Source organism: Malaclemys terrapin, chromosome 17 (assembly GCF_027887155.1).
Source record: "Malaclemys terrapin pileata isolate rMalTer1 chromosome 17, rMalTer1.hap1, whole genome shotgun sequence".
NCBI lineage: Eukaryota > Metazoa > Chordata > Testudines > Emydidae > Malaclemys > Malaclemys terrapin.
Genome location: NC_071521.1, coordinates 13,315,217 through 13,341,292, shown reverse-complemented (window position 1 = coordinate 13,341,292; position 26,076 = coordinate 13,315,217). Strand labels below are relative to the sequence as shown.

Here is a 26,076-nt window from a genome sequence, read left to right as displayed (position 1 = left end):
TCGTGACAGTATAAAAAAGTCAAAAGAAAAGAAAAACCAGCTAGGGACCAATCCTGCAACCATTAGTCTTGCAAAAGTCTTTACTTGTGTGAATAGTCTCACTGAAGTCAATGAGACCATTCACACGACTAAGGGCTTTTCACATGAGTAATTATTGCAGGATTGCTCCCTAGTACAGTAAACAGCGAACAATCAGGACTTCAGTCTTATTGTCCCACTAGATTGAGTCCAAAGAGAAAATGAGAGTTCACAGCACTTCTTTCAGCCAAAGGTCTCAGATACTGAACACATATTTCAAATGAGTTTATTAGAAGAGTTGTCACACCACAGGAGAGGTTTGCTTCACACTGTGACTAGAAAGCACCTAAACTTGCTAGAAAATCTTGTAGATCAAAATAAATTCTCACAAGAATAGTATCAGAGGGGTAGCCATGTTAGTCTGAATCTGTAAATAGCAACAGAGGGTCCTGTGGCACCTTTAAGACTAACAGAAGTATTGGGAGCATAAGTCATCGTGGGTAAGAACCTCACTTCTTCAGATGCAAGAAGTGAGGGTCTTACCCACGAAAGCTTATGCTCCCAATACTTCTGTTAGTCTTAAAGGTGCCACAGGACCCTCTGTTGCTTCTCACAAGAATGATGCAAAAGTCTCATTTTCTCCAAAAAGACTATTTTCTCATGGCAAAGTTTGTGGAGATCGACCACAACAAATTGCCAGTGAGTGCTAGGGATTTTCCATCTCCTCAGTGAGACAGTTACCATCTGCAGCAGATACCAAGAATTCCCCTGGACTGTAATAATAATAATAATAATAAAAAAAGCGGTTGGCTACCATCTGCTTCCCCTTTCAGCCGTTTACTCAATTCGCCTAGCCACAGCCCCTGAACAGATGGTGCCCAGCCTTGCTTGTGTGCAAGGGACCCTACTTCTAATTGTGGGCTGTGTGGCGCACAAGGAGGAGGCAGAATGTCCCAACCTGGGGCAATTTCAGTGAGACTTCAGGAAGATGGGGAGGGAGATATGAAATGTCCCACTGAAACACGCAGCAAAATCCCTTGTTCTTAAGGGGAGAAGAAAAACGAATCCCTCCGCTGAATGAGATCGGGGAGGAAGGCGAAGCGGCCCAGCAGCGGCAGTGGGTCCTCCAGGCCTACAGAAGGAGCTGACTCTGCAGCTCGCGTTGCTTTCCGGCTTCCTTTCTCCGCTTCAGTTTGGGAGCGGGCTGGTTCGGGGCAGCGAGGCTGCGCTGAGAAGTCGGAGCAGCCAGGAAGACCAGACCAGGGCAGGGGCAGGAGCAGCGCCAGCAGGTGGTTATTGTTCTTTGCCATAAGATGGAGGCCGTTTGTCAAGCCATGTAAACCCAGGTTGGTTGCAGCGGGAGTCCCGGTGCGCCGGGAAGGGGCTGTAATGCAAACCCGAGCGGGGGGCTCGCAGGCGCCACTGTAGGGGGATTTGTAAGGGGTGGGGGTCTAGAAGGTCCCCCCCCCTTCCCAGGCGGCTGCTTGTGGGGACCCCGGGGGCGGCCCTCGGGTGAGTGAGTGAGTGAGTGAGTGGATGGATGAATGGGCAGCGGGTCCCTGCTCGATGGCTGCTCCGAGGGGAATACGCAGAAGCCCAGCGGCGGGTGCCTCCCTCATGCTCCTGCGTTTTGTCCCAGGCTCGCTCTGCGTGGGGCGCCCCAGACATGTTCAACCAGCAGCAATTCCAGCTGCTGCAGCTCCAGCACCTGCTCCAGCAACAGCAGCAGCACCCCTCGCAACAGGGAGGCCGGTAAGCGCGGCGAATCGAGGCCGGGGACCGCGGGCCTGTCCCTGGGGACCCTCCCCAGGAAAGCCGGAGCGTGGCTGGTTTAATGCCTGCCCCCCACCCCACCTGTTCGGGGCGGGGGCGGCAGAGGGGGGAGAACAGGGGGCTGTATGTGGGCTGGGGGAGCTGTAGAAGGGCCTTGGAGAGGGATCTGTGCCAGGGCTAAAGGGGTCCAGGTGGGAGGAAGGGAAGGGATCACTGCGGGGGTGTGAGGGCCCTGGGGAGGTGGAGATCTGTGTAGAGGTTTAGGAGCCCGGGTGGAGTGAAGGGGGATCTGAGCATCGAGTATAAGGGCCCTGGGCCGGGGGTGGGCCACGAATTGTCTCCGTTTCCCCTCGTGAGTCTGGCAGCTGAAGAAGGAGGCATCTGTCCGCACGCGCTGTCTAGAAGCTGCAGCGGCACTGGCAGCAACAGGAATAAAGGGTCTGCCCAGCCCTTGGGTGGGGATCAGGGCGCTGCCCAGAACACTCATCCTTAGCTCTGTACTGAGGAGGCCGTAGGTGAAGGAAGCTCCTGCTTGGTGCAGCTCCCCCCAAATCCGGCATTGCACCAGACAGATATAAAATACCACCATTTGAATGTCTAAAGGCTACCTCCCTCCCTCGCAACAGTGGGGCACTGCACTATTAAAAATCTCTGCCTATAGTATTTGTAAGGTGCTTGTCACCTTGGTATCTCTCTGATCCCCTCATCCTAGTACCTGAGAGCAAGTAAAACATAATAGTGTAGATCATATCAAACAAAATGCTATAGAGTCAAAGTGTCCAAATTTAAATCAATAAAAGATGGGTGGACAACAATCGGACTAGAAGAGCTGATTGTTGTTCAAAAGTGGGGAATCTAGAGGAAAATGTTACCTGTTACAACTTACATAAATGTCCTACTGAACCTTTTAAATAGGGGCATGGATTTTACTATATTACTAGGCTCCAACTACCTTTTGGTTAAATAATTTTGTTTTATTATGTGTATATTATTATTTAGTTAGTGTAAGGGTGGGATTATTGAATTCAGTTTGAACATGTGGTAAGGTGTCATTCAAGTGATGTTTATATATATAAGCACAGATATTTGTGCAATTGCACCCCATGATGTTGAGGCTGTAACTTTGTATTTGATTTGGATTAAAAGACAAATCTAGACACATGTCTGCCAGACACAAGCAGTAAAGAGGACAATAAAGAGTGAAACTGCTCACCTAACATGTAAGAGAGAAGACAATAGTTCTAATCAAGGAAATTTGCCCACTATGACCAGAGATAGAAGATATATTACAGAAACAGTTAAATAATGCATTTAGGTGCTAATGTTCTCTTCTAGAACTTTATGCAGCAGGCATTCAAGACTAAAAGGGGGAAATGTAAGGAGGAAAAGAAGTTTCTTGGCTACTAAATCACAACCACCATTACATCAGTATGATGAGTATGTTGTTGAGGTATGCTTGGAAACCTCTCTATTACAAAGGAAATATAAGAGGGAAAAAGGGTGGGAAAATATTTAAATCTCTCTTAAAATAAATGTAAATGACCCACAATACTGGGAATATCTGTTGTTATTAAAAGGTGACCTACTATACTGAGAATATCTGTCTATTTATTCAAATGGTCTCCTAATAAAAAATATTTTAAGTGGGGTGGCTTGGGCTGAGGAAGATGTTGTGCAGAAATGAATTTCACACCTTAAGGTCTTTCACAGCTACCTCTTTGACTTGCCAACCTAAAATGTGATGGTGTGTGATGTCAGCACTTGTGCCCACCAGGATAAGACTTGAGGAAGAGTTGTCTGATATAATCAAGCCTTTCTCCTTTAAGAGCTTTAAAAGCCAACACTGAATAGGCTTCCCCACCCCTACAGAAAGTGCTTTCAGCTTCATAATATTTATAGCATCTTTAGAAGTGGGGCAAGTACATTAATATTGGCTCATAAATTATGGTAGTGGGGTTGAGAGCAGTGCGGTAAGACTTGTTTTTAGAGCATATAAGAATCATCTAGGGTAATGTATGCCAGTTTCTTCAATCCCCCGAACCAGACTGACACTTTGCTGCTCAACCCCATTCCCAGGTATTCCCACTCCTCTCATCTCTTCCTTCTGGCCCATACTTTAAATATGAAAGTCATAGTTTACTGCCATTCTTCCCAACACTCACATTTAGGTTCAGCTGCACCCATATGGACAGCCTCTGGGTAGGAGTAGTGGATTTTGAGTAGTGTCCTAGGACGATGAAAATGTTTTAAGAATCAAGAGGAGTTGTTGAATTTAGCTAGTGATCAGCTGCCTGCATGGGTCTGTAGACCTGCAGTCCCCTACTGAACTTTCTTAAGCTATGTCATTACCCTTCATATGTGTTTGGTGTTGAGAGGTTCTGTCTCTTAAACCTGGCAAAGTTGCAGACCTAACATTTTGTAATGGACAATCCCTCACTATTGGGTACTCCAGGAGGATGAAAGAAAGGGGGATACAATGTTAATGTATACAATGGTGTTTTAATGCAAGCGCATCAGTGTTGCTTTTGTCCTTTGCTCCTTGTGTTGTGCTTGTTAGAGACAAGAGTGAATTTGAAGGTTACATTTTTCTACAGGAAGCTTTTAAGTGTTTGATCCCTTCTTTTCCAGGGGTTTGCCACCACCACAACAGCAACAGATGCTGAACTTACGGGCAACGAATCAAGCATCACTCCTCAATGCCAATCCAATGCTTCAGCGAGCTCTGCTCATGCAACAGATGCAAGGTACTGTCATTGTTGGAGAGGCTCATTGCACTTATTTAGTCACCCCTTCACCCTCACTTAACCTGGGAGAGAAGTCATAGACTGGATATTGCATGTCTAAGCATAGGAGTCCTCTATGCTTTGGGACTCCATTCCTCTGCACTGTTTTTTCAAATTTGCCCCAATCCAAATCTCAGAGATTCTTCAGTTGTTGAAAATCCAGTTTTTCAACTGCTCAGGAGCAACATTTGATATGGAAGTTGTGACTTCACAATGGGGATCTTCCAGGTGGTTTTGACTGGTAAAACTCTTTCTCTTTTACAAGCTTAAGGCAAATATAAATGTTTCTGTGAATATATTAAACAGCAATCATAACTTTTGTTTCGATTTACATAGTCACTTGCATTGTCTGTGAACCCAAACAAATGTGTCGCAGAAAGTGAAACTGATTAGTTGGTCTATCTTCCAAGCTCAGTGAAGAGAAGGGGAAAAAGAAAGGGCCTAGAAGTGAAAAGTAAATTTTTAAGAGACAGCTTTGTGTAATTCTACTTGCTTGGAGTAAGTCACTATTTCTTCCATCATCTGGTTCCAGGTAGATAGATTTTTGTCCATGGTCTGATAAGTTTTCAAGACAACTTTACGAGGCTGCTCCAATAATAGTTGTAGTTAATGTAAGGTATTAGAAATGCAGGTGAGGAACTTTTTTTTTTTTGTATTTTCTTTTATTTTTAACCTGCCAGTGCCGTTTTGACAAAGAAAAAGGTACCTGGGTTAATTTGAATGATCATTTGACTTAAAACTAGACCAGGGATGATTCTTGTATATGAAGGTTTATTCTGCATGTTGTTATAGTGCCCTTTGTTCTCCCTTGCCTAATTAATAAGCATGCTCTCTCATGACCCCAGTGGCCATCTAAAGATCTCTGTTTGGCTGAGGAAAGCTGAGGCAGTAAGGGACAAACTTTAATCTGAAGTTAGTGCTGATTTTAAAGTTTCTTATGTATGTTTGTATGATGAAAAGAGCTTGGGCCCAGCAAAAATATGAAAGGAGGATGACTGATAAATTTGATGTTCAGTAGTAGCATGGCTTTTTTTCTAAAGGTGAAGGTTTTATTGAAAAATTGTATTTAAAATGGAAATATGTCCAATGATCTGAAACAAACTGGATATGCCAGTTGAAGAAGGTGTTTTAATGACCAGTCTAATGAACTGAGGTGGAGTATTATCCCTACCTTATTAGCAAGCTGGAACTAGTATCTGTGATTTCCGTTTTTGACATTCTGCGTTGTCTCGTGTTTAAATGTGTAATAAAGACCATACTGAACAATACGACTGTATTTACGAGCTGAATTTTTGTGGTCACTTACAGGCTTGGATTACATGTGAGAATATCTGATGCCTAGGTATTTCAGTGCCTGAGAAACATCAGAATAAATAATTCAGTGGAAGCCTGTGGTTTCAGCAATGGAAGTGGGGAAAGAAGAAATGCCCTTCTGAGTCTAAATGGATGTGCAATTCTAATGAAAGTGTTAAACCATGAACAGAAGGCCATTTCTTACCAAATAGATTTCTGTTCAAAATTAAGATAAATCTCCTTACAAGGAGATATCTTCTTTCACAGCATAATTGACAAGTAGTTCAAATCGGTGGGAATTCCTTGTGTTGTGTCGCAGCCTTTATACATTATACCAGGGTCATCAGGTCTTATAGCATGATGTTGAGTGTCAGAACTCCTAGGTTCAACTCTTGACTCTGCCACTGACTTATTGTGTGGTGTTTGGCTAGTCATTTATGTACAAATTTTCAAAAGTGAGCTCTGATTTTGGATGTCCATCTTTAGACAGCTACAGCCTGATTTTCACAGGTGCCGAGCACCCAGAGCTCAAACTGACTTCAGTGGGAGCTATGGATTTTTGGTACCTGTGAAAATCAAGCAGTCGGTGTCTAAAGATTGGCAGTCAAAATAATAGGCTACTTCTAAAACTTTGGCTCTAAAGTCGGTCTCTGCTTCCTTATCTGTAAAATGGGAATGGCAAGGCTTGCCTTCATCGGAAAGTGTTGATACTTACCTAATGGCTATAAAGCACTTTCAGGTGGATGCTCTGCTGAAAAGAACTGTTCAAAAGACAAAACATTATGATAGAAAATGGTAGCATCTTAAATGGCTGGGTTTAGTTTATCATGTTGAGCTTGCATGATAAATGTAGTGGCAGAGAGGCCTATGAAATCTCTTGTTTAAAAAGTAAAATGTTTTAAATGAAATGCTCCAATTGTTGCGGATATTCTGTCCAAAAAAAAAAAAAAAAAAAAACATCCAGATCACGGTTTGAACTGCCAGCTGCACAAACTGGGGGATAAATTTCCCTCTTCTACAAAGAATCTTTGCACAATCAAGATCTTGTCTTTCTTTAAACACGGGTGACAGTGTGTTCGAATCCAATAATCACTCCAATGAGCTTACCCTGCAGTAACAATCCTAAACAGATGAGTAGTCTAACACATCCCCACATGGCATCAATGTTGGAGTGAGATCTTTGGGGTGGTTGAGAGAAGTGGAAGCCGGCCAGCAAAACAAAACTACTGATACCCATTCCCTATGGAAAGGGAGGTAGAGAGTTCTCTAAGCTCGACCCCTTGCTGCAGTCATCATGGCTTGAGGGTTTGCTGTCTCATGAGCGCACCCTACATGGGAGTGATATATTATATGTTTGCATTTGTAGGAAACTTACGAGGATTTAACATGACAGCCCCAGCTCTGCAACAGTTTTTCCCTCAGGCTACAAGACATTCCCTTTTGGGTCCACCACCTGTCGGGGTCTCATTAAAGCCCGCACAGCTGGGCTTCCCAGGCCTTCCATTCCAGCGGCAGAATCGGATGTTTCGTAAGGTGAGCTTGTGATTTCCAGATCTTAAGAGACTAGCTCTCATTTGTTGCTGGCTGGTGATTGGCCATATCGTACATGGGGCACTAAAGAGAAATGCAGGAGAATTAGAATGAAAAAATAATAATTTAGTACCAGATTGCTGACAGAGAAGCTCTTTGGTCAAACCAACCCATTTCCAGGATCCCAGTTGTACTGATTGGGAGTTCCCCATCCTCTTTCAGGAGACCCCTCCTGTCCTAGGATACCAGGATTCATTTGATTAATTCTAGGTAAATAGTAAAATATTAAGAACCTTTAGAAATATCTACCTCAAAATAACTACAACACTGTGTGTGAAATCCTGGCTCAATTGAAGCCTGAGAGCTTTGCCATTAACGTCAATTGGGCCAGGATTTCACTCCATGTCCTTTCTCTAGCGAAAACCTCATGGCTGCACTCCTCCTGGAGACTGGCCTGAACCATGAAAAATAGAGCGGAAGATTGGGAGTCCTTGGTTTCTATTCCCAGCTGTGTGCTGACTCGCTGTGACCATCAGCAAGTCACCTAATCTCTTGCTGCCTCCATTTTTCCACCTGTAAAATCAGGATAATACCTGCTTATAGAGATGTTGTGAAGTTTAACTGGTGAAAGTTTATAAAGCCTTTTAGAATTCTCGGTGAAAGGTATTACACGATTGCAAAGTACTACTAATCCCCAGCTCCTCCTCCTTTTTAATCCATTCCCCAGGTCTGAATTCAGATTTGTCTGAGAATCTACTGAAAATGGTCTCGGTCTCTCTCTTTTTTTTAAACTGGCCAGGGTTTTTCCTCTGTTTCAGCCTCAGGTTTTGTGTTACCTAGTCCAGTGTTCAGAGCCATTTTAACTGGAGCTTCTGGCTTAGTCCAGCGTTCTGGCTGGGTCTGGCCCGGAGAGAAAAGGAAGAGTAGTTATTTGGGACTCTTCTTCCTTCCAGCCGATGCAGGTTTTGCATGAGCCTTTCTGAAGTGCCCTGGACCTGCCACAGCTTCCATTAAAATCCTGGAGATATGTCAGTGGGTGCCTGCAGTTTGGAATCCATGTACAGAGCTCTGTTCATCCACTTTCAGTTGCTTACAGGTGGAGAGTCTTAGACAAACCATCAGGCTGTGTAGTACTGGAATTTCTGCTTAGTTTTGAGAAGGAGAAGAGAGCTGGGTCTAAGTCTCTTTGCTAATTGCAGGATTACCAGAGGGGCCCTGACAAGAAGCGTGAACTGGACCAGGCATCCTCATCTCAGGCACAAGGAGTTGATGAGAAAATTGAAATCCCAGAAGGTACCCAGGCTGGGTCAGAACAGAACAATTCCTCACCCACAGGTAAGAGGGTCCTGTAATGAAACAAAATCTTCTGAGCATGCTCAAGAAATCTCTCTAGGATATTGATGCAGCAAAAGCAGGAGATGGCTTTAGTCTCCTTTCAGAGTAACAGCCGTGTTAGTCTGTATCCGCAAAAAGAAGAACAGGAATACTTGTGGCACCTTAGAGACTAACAAATTTATTAGAGCATAAGCTTTCGTGGACTACAGCCCACTTCTTCGGATGCATATAGAATGGAACATATATTGAGGAGCTATATATATATACACACATACAGAGAGCATAAACAGGTGGGAGTTGTCTTACCAACTCTGAGAGGCCAATTAATTAAGAGAAAAAAAACTTCTGAAGTGAAAAAACTTTTTTCTTTTCTCTTAATTAATTGGCCTCTCAGAGTTGGTAAGACAACTCCCACCTGTTTATGCTCTCTGTATGTGTGTATATATATATATATAGCTCCTCAATATATGTTCCATTCTATATGCATCCGAAGAAGTGGGCTGTAGTCCACGAAAGCTTATGCTCTAATAAATTTGTTAGTCTCTAAGGTGCCACAAGTACTCCTGTTCTTCTTTAGTCTCCTGTTAGCTGCTTACCGCAAGAGAGGATTTCTGGAAGATGAACCTATCTGGCCTAGCCTCCAGTCAGAGCCCCCTGCACTGGGCTTCATTTATGCCATTAGCTAGGTGTTTTGATTTTGCAAACCAGCTCCATCTCTCTTATTTAATCAGGTGGAAGCTGTATGCATTACTGAGATGATGTACGTGATGTATTTCTTGTGGTGCAGGAGGAATGTTCCTTGTTGCATTACATCACTCTCATGATATAATCCCCTTCATCTTTGATTTAGTTGGGGATTGGTCCTGCTTTGAGCAGGGGGTTGGACTAGATGACCTGAGGTCCCTTCCAACCCTGATATTCTATGATTCTATGATCTTTTTCCCCACTGGTGCCTGTTTCAGATAAGATTACTTATTCCTTTGCCTGTCTAGTAAGTCACTTTGGTATAGAAGAACCTCTGAGTGGGATGAGAAAAGGAAATAATTTTGGAACAATAGCTGTCATGCTGCCTTACCAGCATTGAATTCAGCATGGCAGCCATAGACTAAAACTTGTATGAGGTGGGACCCACTTGCAACCAATTTGTTAAAGAAACAGACTTGTTTAATAGGATGCTTGTTTCCATGTTGATACCTGGAATCTTACTGGGACTGGGGCACCATTGTGTTAGGGACTGTACAAACACATGAAGATATGGGCCCTGCCTCAAAGAGCTTATAATCTAAGAACACACAAATATAGTGAGGTTGTATCCACATGAATGCCCCATAAAGGAATGATTTTTCCGGTTCAAATGCAGTGGAAAACTGATTTTGATTACAGGGACACTGAGCAGGTTGACAGGTCTAACAATTGACCTTAATGTGCAGTATTGGAATTTTGTGATGTGGGCTCTTGTCCCCTTGGTATTGGACTAAGACCCAAACAACCATTGGCTAGTAATAAGTTCATATCTCTACTTCTGGGTCAGGCTTACAGCAGTAACCTTTACAAATAAAACTCCATCTCCCAGGTCATTACTAATCTCTTGAGTTAGCGATCCATTTCCACCCTTCTGAAAGCCAGAACTGGCCAAGTGCTTTCTAGTCTTATCATCTGCTCTAAAGTACTGTATCTGACATAGGCCATTTGGTAGGAGATCAAATCAGATGGGCCATGGTTTGTTCTGCTAAGGTAACATGTGTCTTTATCCCTGTAGAACCAAAAATGCCAGCAGAATCCATACTGGACACTGAGCCTGCAGCAAAGAGACTGAAGAGGTAATTTCCCCTGAAAAGGCCATAGAAATGCTTTGTTATTCCATTGCTATATTCTCAGTAAAATGGAGCACTACCATGGCAGCCTGACTTCTGGCATTTGGGGGGGAATATCTCTGGTGCTCAGGGTGACTCAAAAAACCTCAGGGCACTTGCTGAGTCCAAGGATGCTGCAAGTGTCATAACCACGAAGATGATGAATAGAGAGATGAATCGATGGACCGCATCTAGACAGGCTACAAAGATGACACTTCCTGAGCCCCTCTGTTACCTGGATCCATATATTGATTGGGCATAAATAAACACAGGCAATTGATGATGATATTTGAATGAAGGTAGAGGGGAATGACACACGATATAAAGGCCATCTTGCAAATTCTCTGCTCCCTGCTCTGCCACTGACTGCTAAACCAGGAACCGTGCAATATCGCCATCTGGTGGGAAGAATATGGAACACAGTTCAGCAAGTAGTCTGTGCTGTTCCAAACTGTGTCCTGCTCAGACCTGTTACCATCTTACATGTACGGGGCAGTGGGAGTGAATAAGAATTATTAGACATTGATTTCATAACTTTTTTCCAAAGTGAATTTATTTGCAAAATCCTTTTTCTGTTCAAGTGCATTAGAAGGTCCCTAATATGCACTAGCGATGAAGAGTGAGGACTTCTGCAACCTAATCTGTTCTCTGCTACCAATTCACTGTGTAGCAAATCTCTTCACTTCTCTGTTCCTGGTGCCTCGTCAGTAGATTAGAGATTAACAAAGAGCTCTGTGGAGGATGTTGTAGGATTGATTTGATGTTTATACAGCACTTTGATCATGTAAAGCATTATAGAAATGCAAAATATTATTCCGCATTTGGGGATGCGTTGTGAATTAGCAAGACAATGAGTAAATGCAATTAAAACAAAGGCTGACTCATTACACCATATACTTTGTTCATCCGTTTGCCAAATGTAGTTTGGTTTAATTATGCTAATAATTTGCAGTGTATTAATCAATGTTTTGTAGCATAAATTGAATAAATAGTTAAGCCTCAGTGATAGAAGACCTGGTTGCAGTGACTCTATTAAGTCTTTACTGAGCAGTGGCTAGAGACTACCAGATTTAGTGTGTGTTTTATGTATGGAGTGCAGATTAGCAAGGTTCTGCTGTTACTGAGTCCATAGTTTAACTTTAGAGAGTGTTTTTATTTATCTGAGAATGATCTGATGATGAATCTCTGGAGCAAATGAAGTTTACTGTTCTAAACCTCCCTTTCAAAACTCTGAACAGCACCACCCTGCATATATTTCTGCTCTTGTTTCTTATCACTTCCCACCTCTCCCCTTCTCTGCCAGTGATGCCACCCACCATGCTCCCTCATTTCCTTCTCCCACTCTTGCCTTCTGTACTGTCCATATGCCTGGAACAACTTCCTTATCCCAATGCAACAGGCAACCACCCTTTTCATTCAACTCCTTGAAATCCCATGTCCTCCCACGAGAGCCATAAATGGTAACAAGTATCAATATAATGCTGCTTCCTCCTCGGTTTCAAAAAGTGACACCCTCTCCTCTAGGTCTCTGATCTTAGAGACCCTGTGGAGCTGTCCCTCCATCCGTGTGTCTAGGGTGTTTGAACACACTGTCAACACTTAACAAATAATGATAATACAAGCCACTCTTGTTTTGCCCTTGTCTGCATTGTCAAAATCTTGCTGTGTATTTATAGCTGTGTAACCCAGTTACTTTATCACTTATCAGTCTGCTAAATTATGGAGTGTGTGTTTAAATCCTAATGCAGACTGCATGCTGTTACTGAGTTGCGAGTGCGCTGAAGTGTGTCACAGGTGGGAATGTAGGTCTGGCCTGGAAAGAAGGACATATTTAAAACCTAGCTGAAAATTCGGAGTGCTGACATATAATCAGAAAGAAATCTGCCTTATCAGATCCTTCTGCACATCAGTCACTCATTCTTAGCAATCCCTTCAGGAGCCTGTTTCCACTCCTTGAATCAGGCCAACGGCAATAATGAAACACAAAGCTAGCTCCTAGTAGCAGGGTTTGGTATTTAGAGCTATTGATTATCCACTACAATCACATGCAAAATATGTCAGGAAAATAGGCAACGAAACTGAAATCTCAGTGAGACAAAACTCCTGAAAATCCCTGCTTGACTGCCAACAAGGTCTCCTCCTGACCTCAGTTTTAACCTTCCCCTGTCCCTAGAACAGGTGAATGTTGCAGTTGTCCTGGAGATCACCAGCCAAGGCAGGAAATGAATCCCAGAACCCCTTCGTGTGAATAACCTCCAGGCAGCCCTCTCCCCACCTTTCTATCAGGTTAGGACAGTTATTCCTGAACAATTGATTCAAGCTCTTTTGGCCGGCTTTTAAAGGTATGATTGATATTTGTGTGTATGCTATGGAGCCCCTCCCTGTTCTGCTGGAGCGTCACCAGAAATACCATTTGCAACAGAAAAATATTATCCACTTATTTTTGAGATTTCAGGTTTTTGCTGGATTATTAAGAACGCTGTAGATTGAACTCCTTGGCCTGTGGTTTAAACACCACCTTGTGTATTGGCTTAAGCCTCTCCATCTTCCTGGCTTTGGACGTGGGAGATAATCTTGTTCTCCTTTTCTTTTCTTTTTAATTAAAGTATGGAAGAAGTGCCCATCCTAGAGGATGCTGCAGGCAGCCAGGAAGCAGAGGAGTCAAGCATGGAAACCCAGGCAGATGGTAAGGAGTTATCATGACAGACGTGAGGGATGGAGCCCCCAGCCTGCTGGTGGAGTTGTGTGGATTTGTAGGTTCCCTCCTGCTAGAGATACGGTGTAACACATGAGGTACATCTACACTTCATCTGGAAGATGTAATTCCCAGCCGGGGTAGACATACACGTGCTGGTACACTAAAAATAACAGTGTGGGCTACCTACCTGAATATAACCCCGTCTGAGATAGTAGGCATCTACTTGGGTGACTAGCCTGAGCCCTGCCCCCCACACCTCTAGAGCCCCACTCCTATTTTAGCATGCTGTCTGGAACTGATCTGGTGTGTGTGTGTCTGTCTGCCAGAGCTGGGAATTACACCTACCAGGTTCAGTGTAGGATACCCTGAATATTTTCAAAAACACATTCCAAGGATGAAAAGTGAAGGAAGAATAATACTGGGACCAACAACCTAAAAATATGCTCCAGTAGCTATCCCTCTTCCAGTTAAATTAGGGGCTTCCAGATTGTTTTGAACAGCCAGATGCAAACAGTGGGATGAATTTCCATGTTGTACAAGGACTTTTCTCTATGAAAACCAGGTTGAGGCCCTGTGAAACTAGGGTAATATCTGAGTACTGGGGTGATGTAAGCTTCCAGACTTCATGCATCTGTTTCTTGGTTTTCTATTGTTTGTTTAGTTTTAATCCAGCTAAAGGGTCTTTCTGTTTTTAGGACCAGACAGTGTGAGGGAGAATTCAACTGAAGATGCCTCCAGGGAGAGAAGCTTCTCTGAGGAACTGAAAGCTCCAGAGGTAAGTAGGCAGGTCCTTCGCATAAAGGGACAATGTGCCCAGAATGTCTCCCTGCCCCAAAGAGTCAATTTTACCCAGATCTCCATTGTGATTGGAAACCAAGTGGCACCTGGCTCTGGGGCTGATGTCAGTGGCCCGGGTGTGGCATTGTGCTGTTGTAGGAAGCTGCTATGCCGGGTCTGCCTCTGATTAAATTACAGCAGATTGTGGCAATGTTTTAATTGTTGTAAATCTGCACCCCTGTTAAAAGCTTCACACGCTGCATGCTGCTCATTGGAGTTATGACTAATGTAAAGATTTTCATACTGATCTGGAAGGATGGCAGGCTCTTGTGTGTGGGTTTTTTCTTTTCTTTTTTTTTTTTTTCTTCTATTCTTTTTAAAATTTACATTAAAGGATTAATTAATGGCTCTTAAATGTCTGAGTTTTCCAAGAGGAGCTTCTCGCAGCCCAGTCTGGGAAGGGGAACAGCCATCCCCATCAGGCAGGTCTGTTTTGGAGGCTGTAGAATCACTGAGGATAAACCCGAAAGTTTAGAAGTCGGTAGAGAGATTGTGAGGGATGCGGTTAAAGCAGATGGAGAGCATGCCTTTCTTTCCCTGCCATTCCTGGGAAGTGAGCTGAACGCTGGCAGCTACCTTATGGTTTGAAATTACAGCAGGAGGGAGAGGCTAGCTGGGTCTTGGCACTCCAGAAAGTAGACTGGCAAGAAGCAGGCCAAGGTATACCACTACTGGAGCCAGCAGGGAAATGCACCTGTGGACTGGGAGCCTGTGCTAATAGTTGTTGTATGATTAAAGTAACACCTAAAGGCCTGTCTATATTCCAGGCCAGATCCAATATGTCTGACTCTACCAGTGCATAGCTGTCTGCCATGGTTAGTGACATCTCTGTTCCAATGTGGGGGTGTCTCTTTATATGTGGATAGGACAATACGCTTACAGAACTGTGTTAAGGAATTACATTACAGCCTAAATCATTATGTGGAGTGCTGAACAGTCTGTAGTTCTGTGGAGGGGAAGCACAAGCTGCGGGAGTCCCCCAGCTGGCACTGGGGAGCACTGCAGTCTCCAAATAACTGGATCAGCCTGTAATGTCTCCAGGGTCCACTAAGAACTGTGAGATAGAAATATACATTAGCCTGGGAGTGACTCTCTGTGTTGGAAGATCCAGCAACTAATTTTATTAATAATGAAAGTGATTGTGGACCAAGCACAGTGATGGTGTGTGTGTGTGTACACACATAAGTAGGGCCCTACCAAATTCACGGCCATGAAAAATGTCATGGGCCAAGAAATCTGGCCTTTTGTGTGCTTTTATCCTATACTATACAGATTTCATGGGGGAGACCAGTGTTTTCAAACTGGGGGTCCTGACTCAAAAGGGAATTACGGGGGGGGTGGTCAGAAGGTTATTTTAGGGGGGGTTGCGATATTATCACCCTTACTTCTGCGCTGCCTTCAGAGCTGGGCAGCTGGAGAGCGGCGGCTGTTGGCAGACCACCCAGCCCAGAAGGCAGCATCATTGCAGCAGCAGCACAGAAGTAAGGATGGCAATACCGTACCATGTCACCCTTACTTCTGCACTGCTGCTGGCGGCAGCTCTGCCTTTAGAGCTGGGCTCCCAGTCAGCAACCGCCGCTCTCCAGCTGCCCAGCTCTGAAGACAGTACTGCCACCAGCAGCAGCACAGAAATAAGAGTAGCCCCTAAAGATCCCATCTAGATTGGACTCTTGACGTTTCATTCTGGCAGGTGCTGAGTTCGGGAGGCTCGTTGAAAGTGACTATCCAGCAGAGCAGTGAGAGCAGAGCTATCAGCACTACAGCCCTGAAGCCAGGACAGTGGACCTGTGAGCTGGGCACAGCTGATACCAGTCCTGAGTCTGTCCTTAAATTCTTCTGTTACATCTGCAAGACCAACTGCTGCAACCAGCAGGTATAAACACTAGAGTCTGGCAGGGACTGGGGGCCAAGGGAAGGAATTGCATGGCCAGGGGCTTGTGGTAAAAATGTTGCACCATGAGACATGTTTTCAAGGCATCAGGCACTATGGTGACAAGAGGCTGAGAAAAGCCTATAAATAAACCACTCCTCCAAAGAGCTTGCAAGCTAACATCCTAAAGCTCCAGCGCTGGGTAATCCACAGATAGCCATGCTCTTAAGCTTTTAAACTTTCCAAATATTATAGATCAGTAGAGGGAATGGAATTGAACTGACCAGCTGTGTTGGGTTTTTGTTTTTTTTTAATTTTGATTCCATCTAAATGGATTGTCTCCTTTGTTAGAATTTCCAATCCCACATGGCTGGAATTCAGCACCAGCAGCGACTTGGGGAGATTCAACACATGAGTAATGTCTGCTTTGTCTCACTGCTGCCCATGGTGAAGGAGCAGACGCTGATGGCTAAGAAAGATGGGTATGTGTCAGTATGTTGGAGGTGGAGGGTAAAGAGGGCTGATCCCAGCTAGGCCAGTACTTAGATATTGCAGTGCTTGGAACTTTAGATCTAAATACCTTTGATGTGTCCCAACTGGCCTTAAGATATCACCCCAGAAACCGACATTGCAAAGCACAAGTCTGTAAAAACAGATTAAAATTCTGGATACAAGTAAAACTGTCCCATCTTCTCCACTTGTTCTCAGAATGTACAGAAAGGGGGAAGAAAAACCCCAAAGCAGTAAAAACAGCATTCACTTTCTATGTTTAGTCAGTGTTTTGTGAAAAGAGACCTGATCAGACATGGACAGGGTAGATGTGTCTGTCTGTCTGGCCTTTAATAGAGTACATGTCACTGCATATATCAGATCTCAGATACTGTCTAATAGAAATGCTCAAGACACTTCAGCTGGGACCTTTTTGCCAGCAGTCCCTAGTTCTGAACACGGGGAGGCAGGGCTTTGAGTTGAAGGCCCTTGACTTTAGAACTTGCCTCTGCATTGGTCCCACCCAGCGTGGGTGTGTCAATGTTCAGGGTGCAGTTCAAGGCCCATCTGTTCTCTTACGCTTTAACCCCAGCAGGTAGCCCCCTTCAGGGAAAATTATTCATCCGCTTCCTATAGTGTAGCTATACTGTCTTTGTCACACTAGTTTTTAATGCAGTTCATCAGCCTACGGACGGTTGTGATGGGTGCTTTTTTATAGACTGAGTGAAGCCAAACCAGCTAAAGGTGGGAGAGATAGGAACTGAAACAGTCTATGGAGGGAAAAGCACAGTAGGTGCTGAGACCGCGCAGAACTGCAAAAGCAGTGTTCCCTGGGAACACAAGGGAGTCTCTTACTGAGCCATTCTTCTCACCACAGAGAGACCCAGCAGCGATGGTGTAACACCTGCCAGATACACTTTACAGGGGATCTAATCAAACATCGAAGGACTCAGGAACATAAGGTAACAAATTACTTCCCTGATTTACAAAGGGGGTCGAGTGATAAAAGACATTCAGTTATCCTTAGAGGCAGGGGAGTGAGCTGGAGGGAATACCCTGGGGCATTGCACTGTGGTGATGAGGATATTTCTAGCCAGATCTCTTTATGCATCTTGTTCTCTTGGGCTTCTGCACACTGGTGCTGGTGGAACTCCTGTGTGTCTTGCTGAGCGAATTGGCACCGACTAGCAGCACGTGTTTTGTTTTCCAATTATTACTACTACAGGCCTTACTTATTATTAAACTCTGTCTATCCAGAGGTATGGTAGCAGCATGGCTCTTTCCTTGATCATTTTCAACTGCATGGGGAAATTTAGGTAGGCAGTCTGTAATTACCCAAGCTGGAAACTGGTCAGGACACTAGTGTTAACTACCCCATCTTGTATGACAAGTGCCATGAGATCTTTCAAGACCATGAGCAACCAGAGCCTTTCTGCATTGCTCTCCCCACACATTTGCCACCTCTTGGGCATGTGGACGCATGTATGCCAAGACACCCCCTCTCCTGCTGTAAGAAGGTGGCCTGAGTGTTCTAGATTCACAGTCATGATTTTGAGAAAGAAGTTTAAATTCAGCTTAATTGAAACAAAGTAGTGCCTGTCTTAACCAATCAGATCTTCTCATCCCTCTTTGCTCAGCTGGCCAAACGCTCTCTCCGTCCTTTTTGCACTGTCTGCAGCCGCCACTTCAAGACCCCTCGCAAGTTTGTAGAGCACATGAAGTCCCCTGAGCATAAGCAGAAGGCCAAGGAGGTAATGTGAACTGGATTGGGGGGAAGCACTGCTGTGTTACAGAAGTGGCTATGCTTGGTATGTGTGGGAGGAATATGCATATGTCCTACTTGTCTCAAACCAGTGAAGAGATGCATCATTTTTCCTATCGAGTGGTTCCTCTCCTCCCTGACTGCATTACAATACTACTCGAAGGAGTAGACTGATAATTAAGCACTGTATGTGTGACTGAGAGCATGATAGCCTTCTTGCTTTCTAGCAGTGCCATCTGCTCATCCCAGAATGCGGCAGTCCCAGACTCCACCAGGAGTCCTATCCAGTCAACAAGAGGGACATTATGTGAGTGCCTGAAGTTAGCAATCTAGTCTGGTCTGATCTTTCCCCTCTGTGTCTGGCAGGTGAGGCTGGGCGAGAAGGAGCTAGGTGGGCCAGAAGACTCAGAGGAGCTAATCACAGTCGATGCCGTTGGCTGTTTTGAAGACGACGAGGAGGAGGAGGAGGAGGAGGAAGGAATTGGTGAAGAGGAAGGTTCTGAGGTGGGGCAGACAGAGAATGAAGATCCTGTCACCAAGCAGGTACACAGTGATAACAGAAATGGAAGGCTGTATTATGTGAACATCTGCGTTGGATCCTAATGGCTGTCCGTCAGGACCAGTTGAGTTCAGGGCATTCTGCAGGCTTATCTACTCCATTCCCAGACCACAGGGCAACTATCTAAGATACTTTGAGATTTGATTTTGCTTTTTGGCAAAGAGTGGGAGGATCTTTGATTTCTGTAAGTGATACAAGGGAGCCCTTGTGTGTGCAAGAAGCTATCCTGGCTACCCTGACAAGGGAGGCAAAACAGTTTAGACTTCACTGTCAACCATTCTGCTGTAGCTGACCCATTAGCAGCTTTGCTCCTGTTCCTAACTGGACCCCACAAATGGATACATCTTGGCAAGTGTTCTCCAGATGAAATAGCTCTCTGCTTCGAGAACAACTAACAGTGGGAAGGACACAGTTGAGGTAGCTCAGGCCTTAAATAATAGGTGGTGGTTTTTAACCCTGCTAATGAAATTTTCTCCTGATAGTTGGTCTTTGTATCTGGATTTAATCTGTCCCATACACTATGCTGTTAATGTAACCTGTGCAGCATTGATTGAATACCGAATGGTAACACAATTAAGGGGTGTATTTTACAGGAGGAAGGGGATAATAGGAAACAAAAGCCCCTTCCTGCCATGTTGGACCTCAGCTTTGCCCCCAGGCTCGTTGGAAAGGGTTAAAGGCCCATGAGGGGAGCTGAGCAATGGATGCTGCCCCAGTAGACAGTCCTTGCAGGCTGGGGCCTCCATGCACTGACATGGTCTCTTGATATCTCGTTCAGGTTGGGCTGAAGGAAAAGTCTCCGGAGGACTGTGAAGGAAATGAGACATACTGTCCAGATACCCCCTATGGTAAGCAAACCCAGACAAGCAGTGTGCCCAAGAGTGCCTTCTGGGGCCAGGGGCTGCCATTGTATGGGGGGTGTGCCTCAGCACAAGAGCATGGTGCCAGCAGTAAGCAGAACTCTCTCCAGCGTCCATGTCAAACCAGTGAAGGTTAGCGGATTCTGGAGAAGGGATGAAGTTTGATCTGTTGAGTTGTAAGCGTAAGGCATGTGCTGTTCGTCAAAGCTGTAAATGGGTTTGGCAGGTGCCTCTTGCCCTTCAAGAGGTGGGGCTGAGAACCCTTGATCTCATCCAGGAGGACCGAACAACTGTGGAATGGGGAAGGAGCCAGTGCAAAAGGGTGATGTGCTGAACAAGCCATGTAGAAAGCAGAATTACTAGCTCAGGGATGCCCCAAAGAGGAGCTCAAGTGCCCCGTTCAGAACACTCCCTGGAACTGAAGCCTCAGTAGAGATGCTTCTGTCTTGCATTGAAGAGCCAGGTCAGCACACCGTGACGTCACAAAGGAGATTGAACAGCATGCCTTTCTTCTGTATTCTTTGGAACTAACGCTTTAGACTAGTATCTGATCAGAACAGACATGCCGCTGAACTCGGGTGCAGCGCTGCCTCCAGAACATTCTTTTGTGCTCTTTCTAGCCACCACTCTAATCTCTGTAAGCCGCTCAGATTTTGGTTTCTAAAACCTTTCCCAGACAGTAACGCATTGTGAGGAGGGCTTGGTGTATGAACCAGCAGAAGTTGCTCTGTGCACAGGGAGAGCTCTGTTTACTCCAATTTTCCACATTGCTGTAACCTTCCATGATCATGTGGCAGACGGAATAATGATTAATGCTGTGAATGTTCTCTCCATGTTTCTCTCATGTGCCTGCTGTCTTCTGCTTGGATTGAGCCCATTACTGCTGGTCATATGGTCTCTGTAGTTTTCCATTGTATTTTTTTATGCTGTGTAGTTTCTTTTCTTTGGCAACCCGATCTCTCTGAATATCAGCCCACAGCTGTACTGTGCTAAAATGAGATATTCAGCAAGTGATCTTGAAAATCCACAATTAACAGAAGCAAAACTCTTTTTAATTTCCCCTTTAACGTTCTTATTGTTTTGGAGTTCCGTTCAATGTGATCTGTGATTTCCATTCCCCTCCCATTTTGCAGGCCTGGATTTTCTGGTCCCCGTCGCAGGTTACCTCTGCAGGCTGTGTCACAAATTCTACCATAGTGACTCCGCTGCCCGGGTCACACACTGCAAGTCCCTGATGCATTTTGAGAACTTTCAGGTTAGACCCCTTTGGCAATTGCATGGCCTGGCATTTGTCACTCTGTGTGTGTCTTCTCTATTCCCTCTGCACCTCCTCTCTTTGAGCTGTCTGTCTTCAGCACCTTCCCATTGTCCTCAGTGTCCATCACAATGTCCGTCATGCCACAGCTTTCATCTGGTATGCTCTCTGCTTGTCTTCAACTCCCCTTGTAGATCAGACACCGTTCTGCTCCTGCTTCCTAACTACTGCTAATGTCTGCCATTGCCTACTCTCAGCTGGAAATCCTCCATCTCCCCAGCAAATGTTGGATCTGGTCACTGAACCCCTGAAATGGAATCCCTGATTCAGCCTGGGACTTTCCTGGTCGCTTAGTGAGTACAAATGGGTGAAGCTAGTGGGAGACTAGACAAGAGGCTGCTCCTTTTAAAGGGAGCAGGAAATGATATGCATCTGTCTAGATGAAGCTTTAGTTTCCGTAATGCTGGAAATAGGCCCTGACACTCAAATTACATATAGGTAACATCTATACAGGGGACAGGTAGTTGGAAACTCATCTTTAAAATGGTAGAAATGAAATTCCAGGCCAGTTTTAGAAGATGGAGAACTCCAGTCCGTAAGCTGCTGAGACTTTGGTCGATCAGCAAGGACTAGGCAGCAGCAGGGAGTTTCTGGTAGCTTGTCCGGAGGCTCTTCCCTGGCACAGAGTTCAGCCAGTTAATGCTGTTCCTCTGCTGTATCTAGTCCACACAAAGAAGATACAAGAATGGCCCTGGCTTTCAGCTGTAAACTCATCCACTGCCTGGACCTGAGTTTGCCACCTCCTCTCTGGGCTTGAATATCAGGAAGGGCAGTAATCCGATTTGGTGACCTGTGCCCATCAGGCTGCTCTTGAGGCACTGTAGTGCTTTTCCTTCCCCCTTCAGTGATCACTGCCTGAGTCTTATGTATGGAAGTGGCATTGCCTGACTCCTGGGATAAGGGGTAATTCCAATTTGCATTTCCTCTGCTGGTTCGGGCCAAGGCCTGCTTCAGCAAAAATATCCCATTTCTCCTCCTGTGTATTCATAGTTTCTTCATGGTGTGTCCCATGAAGCTTTTCTGCTAGTTTTCAGACAGGTTAACCTTTCACTAGCCTGGCAAAGGAGTTAACAGTCCCCTTTCTATTCGTTGCCTTTACCAAGCGCTGGGGGAAACAAGTGTCCCACGTGTGCTGGCAGTTCTTAAAATCTTTGCAGCAGGTGAAGCTGCAGCTGTTCCTCTGGGTCACCCATTCCCTGTTCAGATCACTTCCGGAATGAAAGAACCAGTCCCGCTTGTCCAGGTTTTGCTTCAGTAAGTTATTCAGATCAATGTAGTTACATTCCCTCTTCCCGCTTGTTAAAAATGAGTTAGCATAGCAGCAGTGAGTGTTAGAACCCGGGGAGATGCTCCTGTTTCCACCCATTGGGGTACCAGGAAGGAAGTGTTGTCTAGTCGTTAGGGGACTAAGAGTCAGATTTCCTCTATTCTGGCAGTGAGTTGCTGTGTTACTTTAGGGAGGTCACTTAGCTTCTCCATTCCTATCTATAAAATAGTGAGAATGGCCTCAAGGGCCACCATGAGGGTTAATTCATTGATATTTTATGAAGTGGTTGGAAGTAGCTGACTCCAGGTGTATGTGGGTGTGACTTGGAGTTGGCCTTCTACAAATATTTAAGGCTAGTCTCCATTTATAACTAGCCACTGCCCTTTTGAGTCTTGTGATCTCAGCTGGAAGCAGTTACTCCCTGGACTGTTCATATTGCTGGTTAGAGGTCTAAGGACTGTCCTGGTCTTTGCATTAAATGCCTTCTAGTTTCTTTCAAGTGGGGTGAACAGCACTTCTGGCCAGAATTCCACACTGGAAGCTTCTTAGCAGCAAACTGCTTGCATCTGAGGCACCAATCTGGAAACCGCTACCTTGCACTTGGTCAACAAGAGTTGTCCCAGTTTAAGATGGGACTTTTAAACTGATTTAGTTACAGCAGTATGTAATGCTTTGTGGACACTTAGCTGGTTTAAACTGCTGTATTCGGGTTTAGCTTAAATCAATTTGGAACAGACAAAGTAGTGCAATCCTCTCTGTGGACCCTTTAACTTAATCAATTAAAAATTAAACTCAGGCTGCTTTGTGGGGTAGACAAAAGCACCATCAGGCTGGCAGCAGCGGGGTGCTGATCATGTATTCAGTTCACTTTTGAGTGCATGAAATATTTCTGGCTGTTCAGTGCAACTAAACATTTTTCACTTAAGTGTCTGTCTACCCAGTGGAGACAACTTGGCCTTTTACCTGTTTCTCACCATACAGAATGGGCTCTCTTCCTCAGGCACCAGGAGCTTGAGCAGGCACAAACTCTTGGACCGGCTAACTTAAAATATTAGGACTTACTGAGCCTCCTGCTGCCTCTCTTCTGAGCTACGAAAAGCAGGGAGCTGCATAGAGCTCTATTTGAAGAGTGATAAGAGTTGTACTTACTCTCTAGGAGCCAGGAAAAAAATCACAGAGAGGACTTACCTTTTGTCCTCAGTACCAAATGGCTAATAATCCAGCCCCTTCAGTGGCCAAGTACCATAGTGCAGCTCAGATAGCGTGCGGATACAGTAAAAGAACCTGAATAGAATAGTCCAGTTAAACTGTTGGGTTCAGTACAAGCCCCTTGTTCCAGGGCTTAAGTTTAGCATCACCAATCACTTTCATATTTCTGTGGAAGAGGAGCCCCATGCTGTTTACTTGGTGCCGCAGTCTTTCTAGAAGTCTGGATCACCATCTCTCTAAGTAAAGGCCTCCGGACTGATTAACACGCTGGAGAAAATCCCTTTGTGGCTTAGGATCCCATGGTTATACTTCTGTAGGGTGGCTCTTGTGTACTATTTTTCTGAAGTTGCAGTGTCAGTTTTAACCTCCTTGCTGATCTCTCCCTGGAGGTCTCAGTTTAGGAACCCATCAAATAAGTCATCTTGCTGACAATGCTGACATAGGGCCTATATTCACTATCTAGTGAATGTTGGAGCACTCTTGCAAGTGGGGACACTTACTGCTTAAAATCCTCTCCTAGAAACATCCCCTTAAATGTGATTTTGCTGAAGACTTCCCCCCTCCCCCCCACCACCACCACCTTGGAGCTCTTGCAAAAGAAGCGGAAAGTGAATGAGCAGACAGTCTGATTGCATTGCTTAGATGAGCAAAGTGCAAAAGGAAACATTGTAACTTCATTGTTTAGCTGCAGTAAACTTTGTGTTAATCTGGTTATTCCCCTTTAAGATGCCTGTAAGGAGTGCAAACAACCAATAGTCTTGTGTATCTGGAGGGTGAGACTACCTGCCTCCTGCCCGCCCCCAAAACTAATTCAGTCAGTAGTTGAGATGAGTTTTGATTTCACTTACTCAACTGGGCTATTGATCTATCATCTCCGATCAAGATTAACAGCTATCAAAGTCTGGTTCTAGCTCTGTATTCCCAGCCTCATTCTACCTAATCCCTCCGCATTAGCAAATGCAAGAGGGAATAAAACCTTAATACCATCACTTTTTGCCAGGAGCAGACCTGTACCTGTTTGAACTCCTTCCCTCAGCAGCCCACCCAAGAGAGCCGTAGACTTGTGCTTTGTTTGGAGATTAAGCCAGCCACTGCAGTTTGTCACTCGCTACTGTCTTTGTGCAGGTTTCTCCTGGACCAGCTGAAACTGTCCTGTCATGTCTCAGGCCAGTTATTGCTCACACATTTTTCCTTTGCACAGAGATACAAGGCAGCAAGGCACCGAGCTACAGCAGCACACTCGGAGGCCTCTTTGTGCTCCCGTGGCTCTGGCTTCCAGTCGTCGGATGAGCAGCTGCAGCCACCTGCTAAGACAGAGGATGAAGCTGAGACAATGAATACCCATCATGGCATGGGAGAGGAAGATCCAGAATTATTGGCATTAAAAGAACAAACCTCTAGGTCTCTAGAGAATAAGAGTGAGCTGGGCCCCTCTGCGAGAAGGGGTGAAAGCCCAACCAGTGAGACTGATATATGTGGAGCCCTGGTCATAGAGGAGGAAGGAAGTCAGGATGAGGGTAGCAAGTCCCCCACCACTAGTGAAGACTGCCTGCTCCTAGATGAAGACAGTGCCACAGGGGAGTTGCTGGGACACAGTATGTGTAAGGAAGAGGAAAGTGATGGCACAGACAAACCCCAGTACTCAATGAGCGAAGGGGATTCTGAACAGGAGGCAGCAAGCATCAGAGAGAAAGAGGCAGACACCTGCTCTCCAGCCAAAGGAGAAGCAGCAAATCTAACCCCAGCAGGGCGTAGACGCTCTGCCAGACGCAAACCCAGATAGAACAGCTTTAAAGGGAGAGCCCTTTGCATACAATATTTGCTGGAAATGTTTATTTTCGGAGTCTTTTAATAGAGCAAAAAACCTTCCACTTTACTGCTGTTTTTATTTTAAAAATAAAAAAGCCTGGCTTTAGCGTGTCTAAGGGGATGGCATTGGGTGTTATTTATACAGCTGGGATGTGAGAGAGATCCATGGGCTAGCCAAAGCACTGTACTGTTAAACCTGAAAGGGTCGCTGAAGTTGACCTTCCTAAAGCTTAGGCTCGCTGCTTGAACTGGCAAAGCCTGCTGCAAGACTCTGCTCACTAAGACTTCTCGCTGTACTAGCCCTCTACTTCCTGCTGTGCTAAGGTGGTTCCCCTTTCACAGGTCATAAGCCTGATAAGAGCAGAATTTTACTGCTGGCAGATGAGTCAGCCCCATGCAAACACCATTTATGCCCTTTCACAGAATGTTTTCCCATGGAATCAAGCCAGTGCACTAGGCAACAGGGTCACTCAGGACCCAGTTTTAGACTAGAACATGAAAGAAGCTCCGTCATTTGATCTCTCAGCACTTAAAGCAAGGCTGCCTCTGAAATGCTTCTAGGAGGACATTCAGTTTAAGCTGGTTTATTAAAAGTTTCTTTATAAATACTCTCACTGTACAAAATGACAGTCACGTCACAATGCTGGGCCTTGCCTGCAGAAGCCACAGACACACTCAAAGCAGTTTCACAGACTTACAGTGCTCATGCAGTCTTACACACGTGTTTGTATCTCCCGGACATTCAGGAAGGACTCTGTTATGACAGCATTGCTGGGCAATCCTCCTACCCCCCCTCACCATGGGGCTGTGACACCA

At 45.1% G+C, this 26,076-nt stretch overlaps 1 protein-coding gene across 3 annotated transcripts; it reads left to right on the top strand.

Annotated features, from left to right (window-relative positions):
* The first annotated feature begins 1,170 nt into the window (after positions 1-1,170).
* On the top strand, positions 1,171-25,371 carry CIZ1 (CDKN1A interacting zinc finger protein 1). Of its 3 annotated transcripts, none has more exons than XM_054007404.1 (16): positions 1,201-1,307; positions 1,658-1,770; positions 4,420-4,535; positions 7,234-7,400; positions 8,597-8,732; positions 10,492-10,552; positions 13,192-13,271; positions 13,979-14,058; positions 15,811-15,993; positions 16,342-16,472; positions 17,357-17,441; positions 18,117-18,230; positions 18,608-18,784; positions 19,579-19,648; positions 20,794-20,915; positions 24,653-25,371. In XM_054007404.1, exons 2-16 carry the CDS (start codon positions 1,685-1,687, stop codon positions 25,232-25,234), a joined length of 2,190 nt encoding a protein of 729 aa, XP_053863379.1. In that variant the 5' UTR covers positions 1,201-1,307; positions 1,658-1,684; the 3' UTR covers positions 25,235-25,371. The 3 variants fall into 3 exon arrangements, with proteins under 3 accessions (XP_053863380.1, XP_053863379.1, XP_053863378.1); XM_054007403.1 differs by having other exon boundaries at positions 1,206-1,364; XM_054007405.1 differs by lacking the exon at positions 20,794-20,915 and having other exon boundaries at positions 1,171-1,364; positions 24,653-24,840.
* Positions 25,372-26,076: the final 705 nt, after the last annotated feature.

Bases quoted from the DNA above. Each gene is read 5' to 3' on its own strand.
- CIZ1 (XM_054007404.1), top strand. From the start codon at position 1,685: ATGTTCAACCAGCAGCAATTCCAGCTGCTGCAGCTCCAGCACCTGCTC. The intron at 13,272-13,978 runs GTAAGGAGTTAT...TTCTGTTTTTAG, and splicing joins CATGGAAACCCAGGCAGATG to GACCAGACAGTGTGAGGGAG. The intron at 16,473-17,356 runs GTATGTGTCAGT...TTCTCACCACAG, and splicing joins CTGATGGCTAAGAAAGATGG to AGAGACCCAGCAGCGATGGT.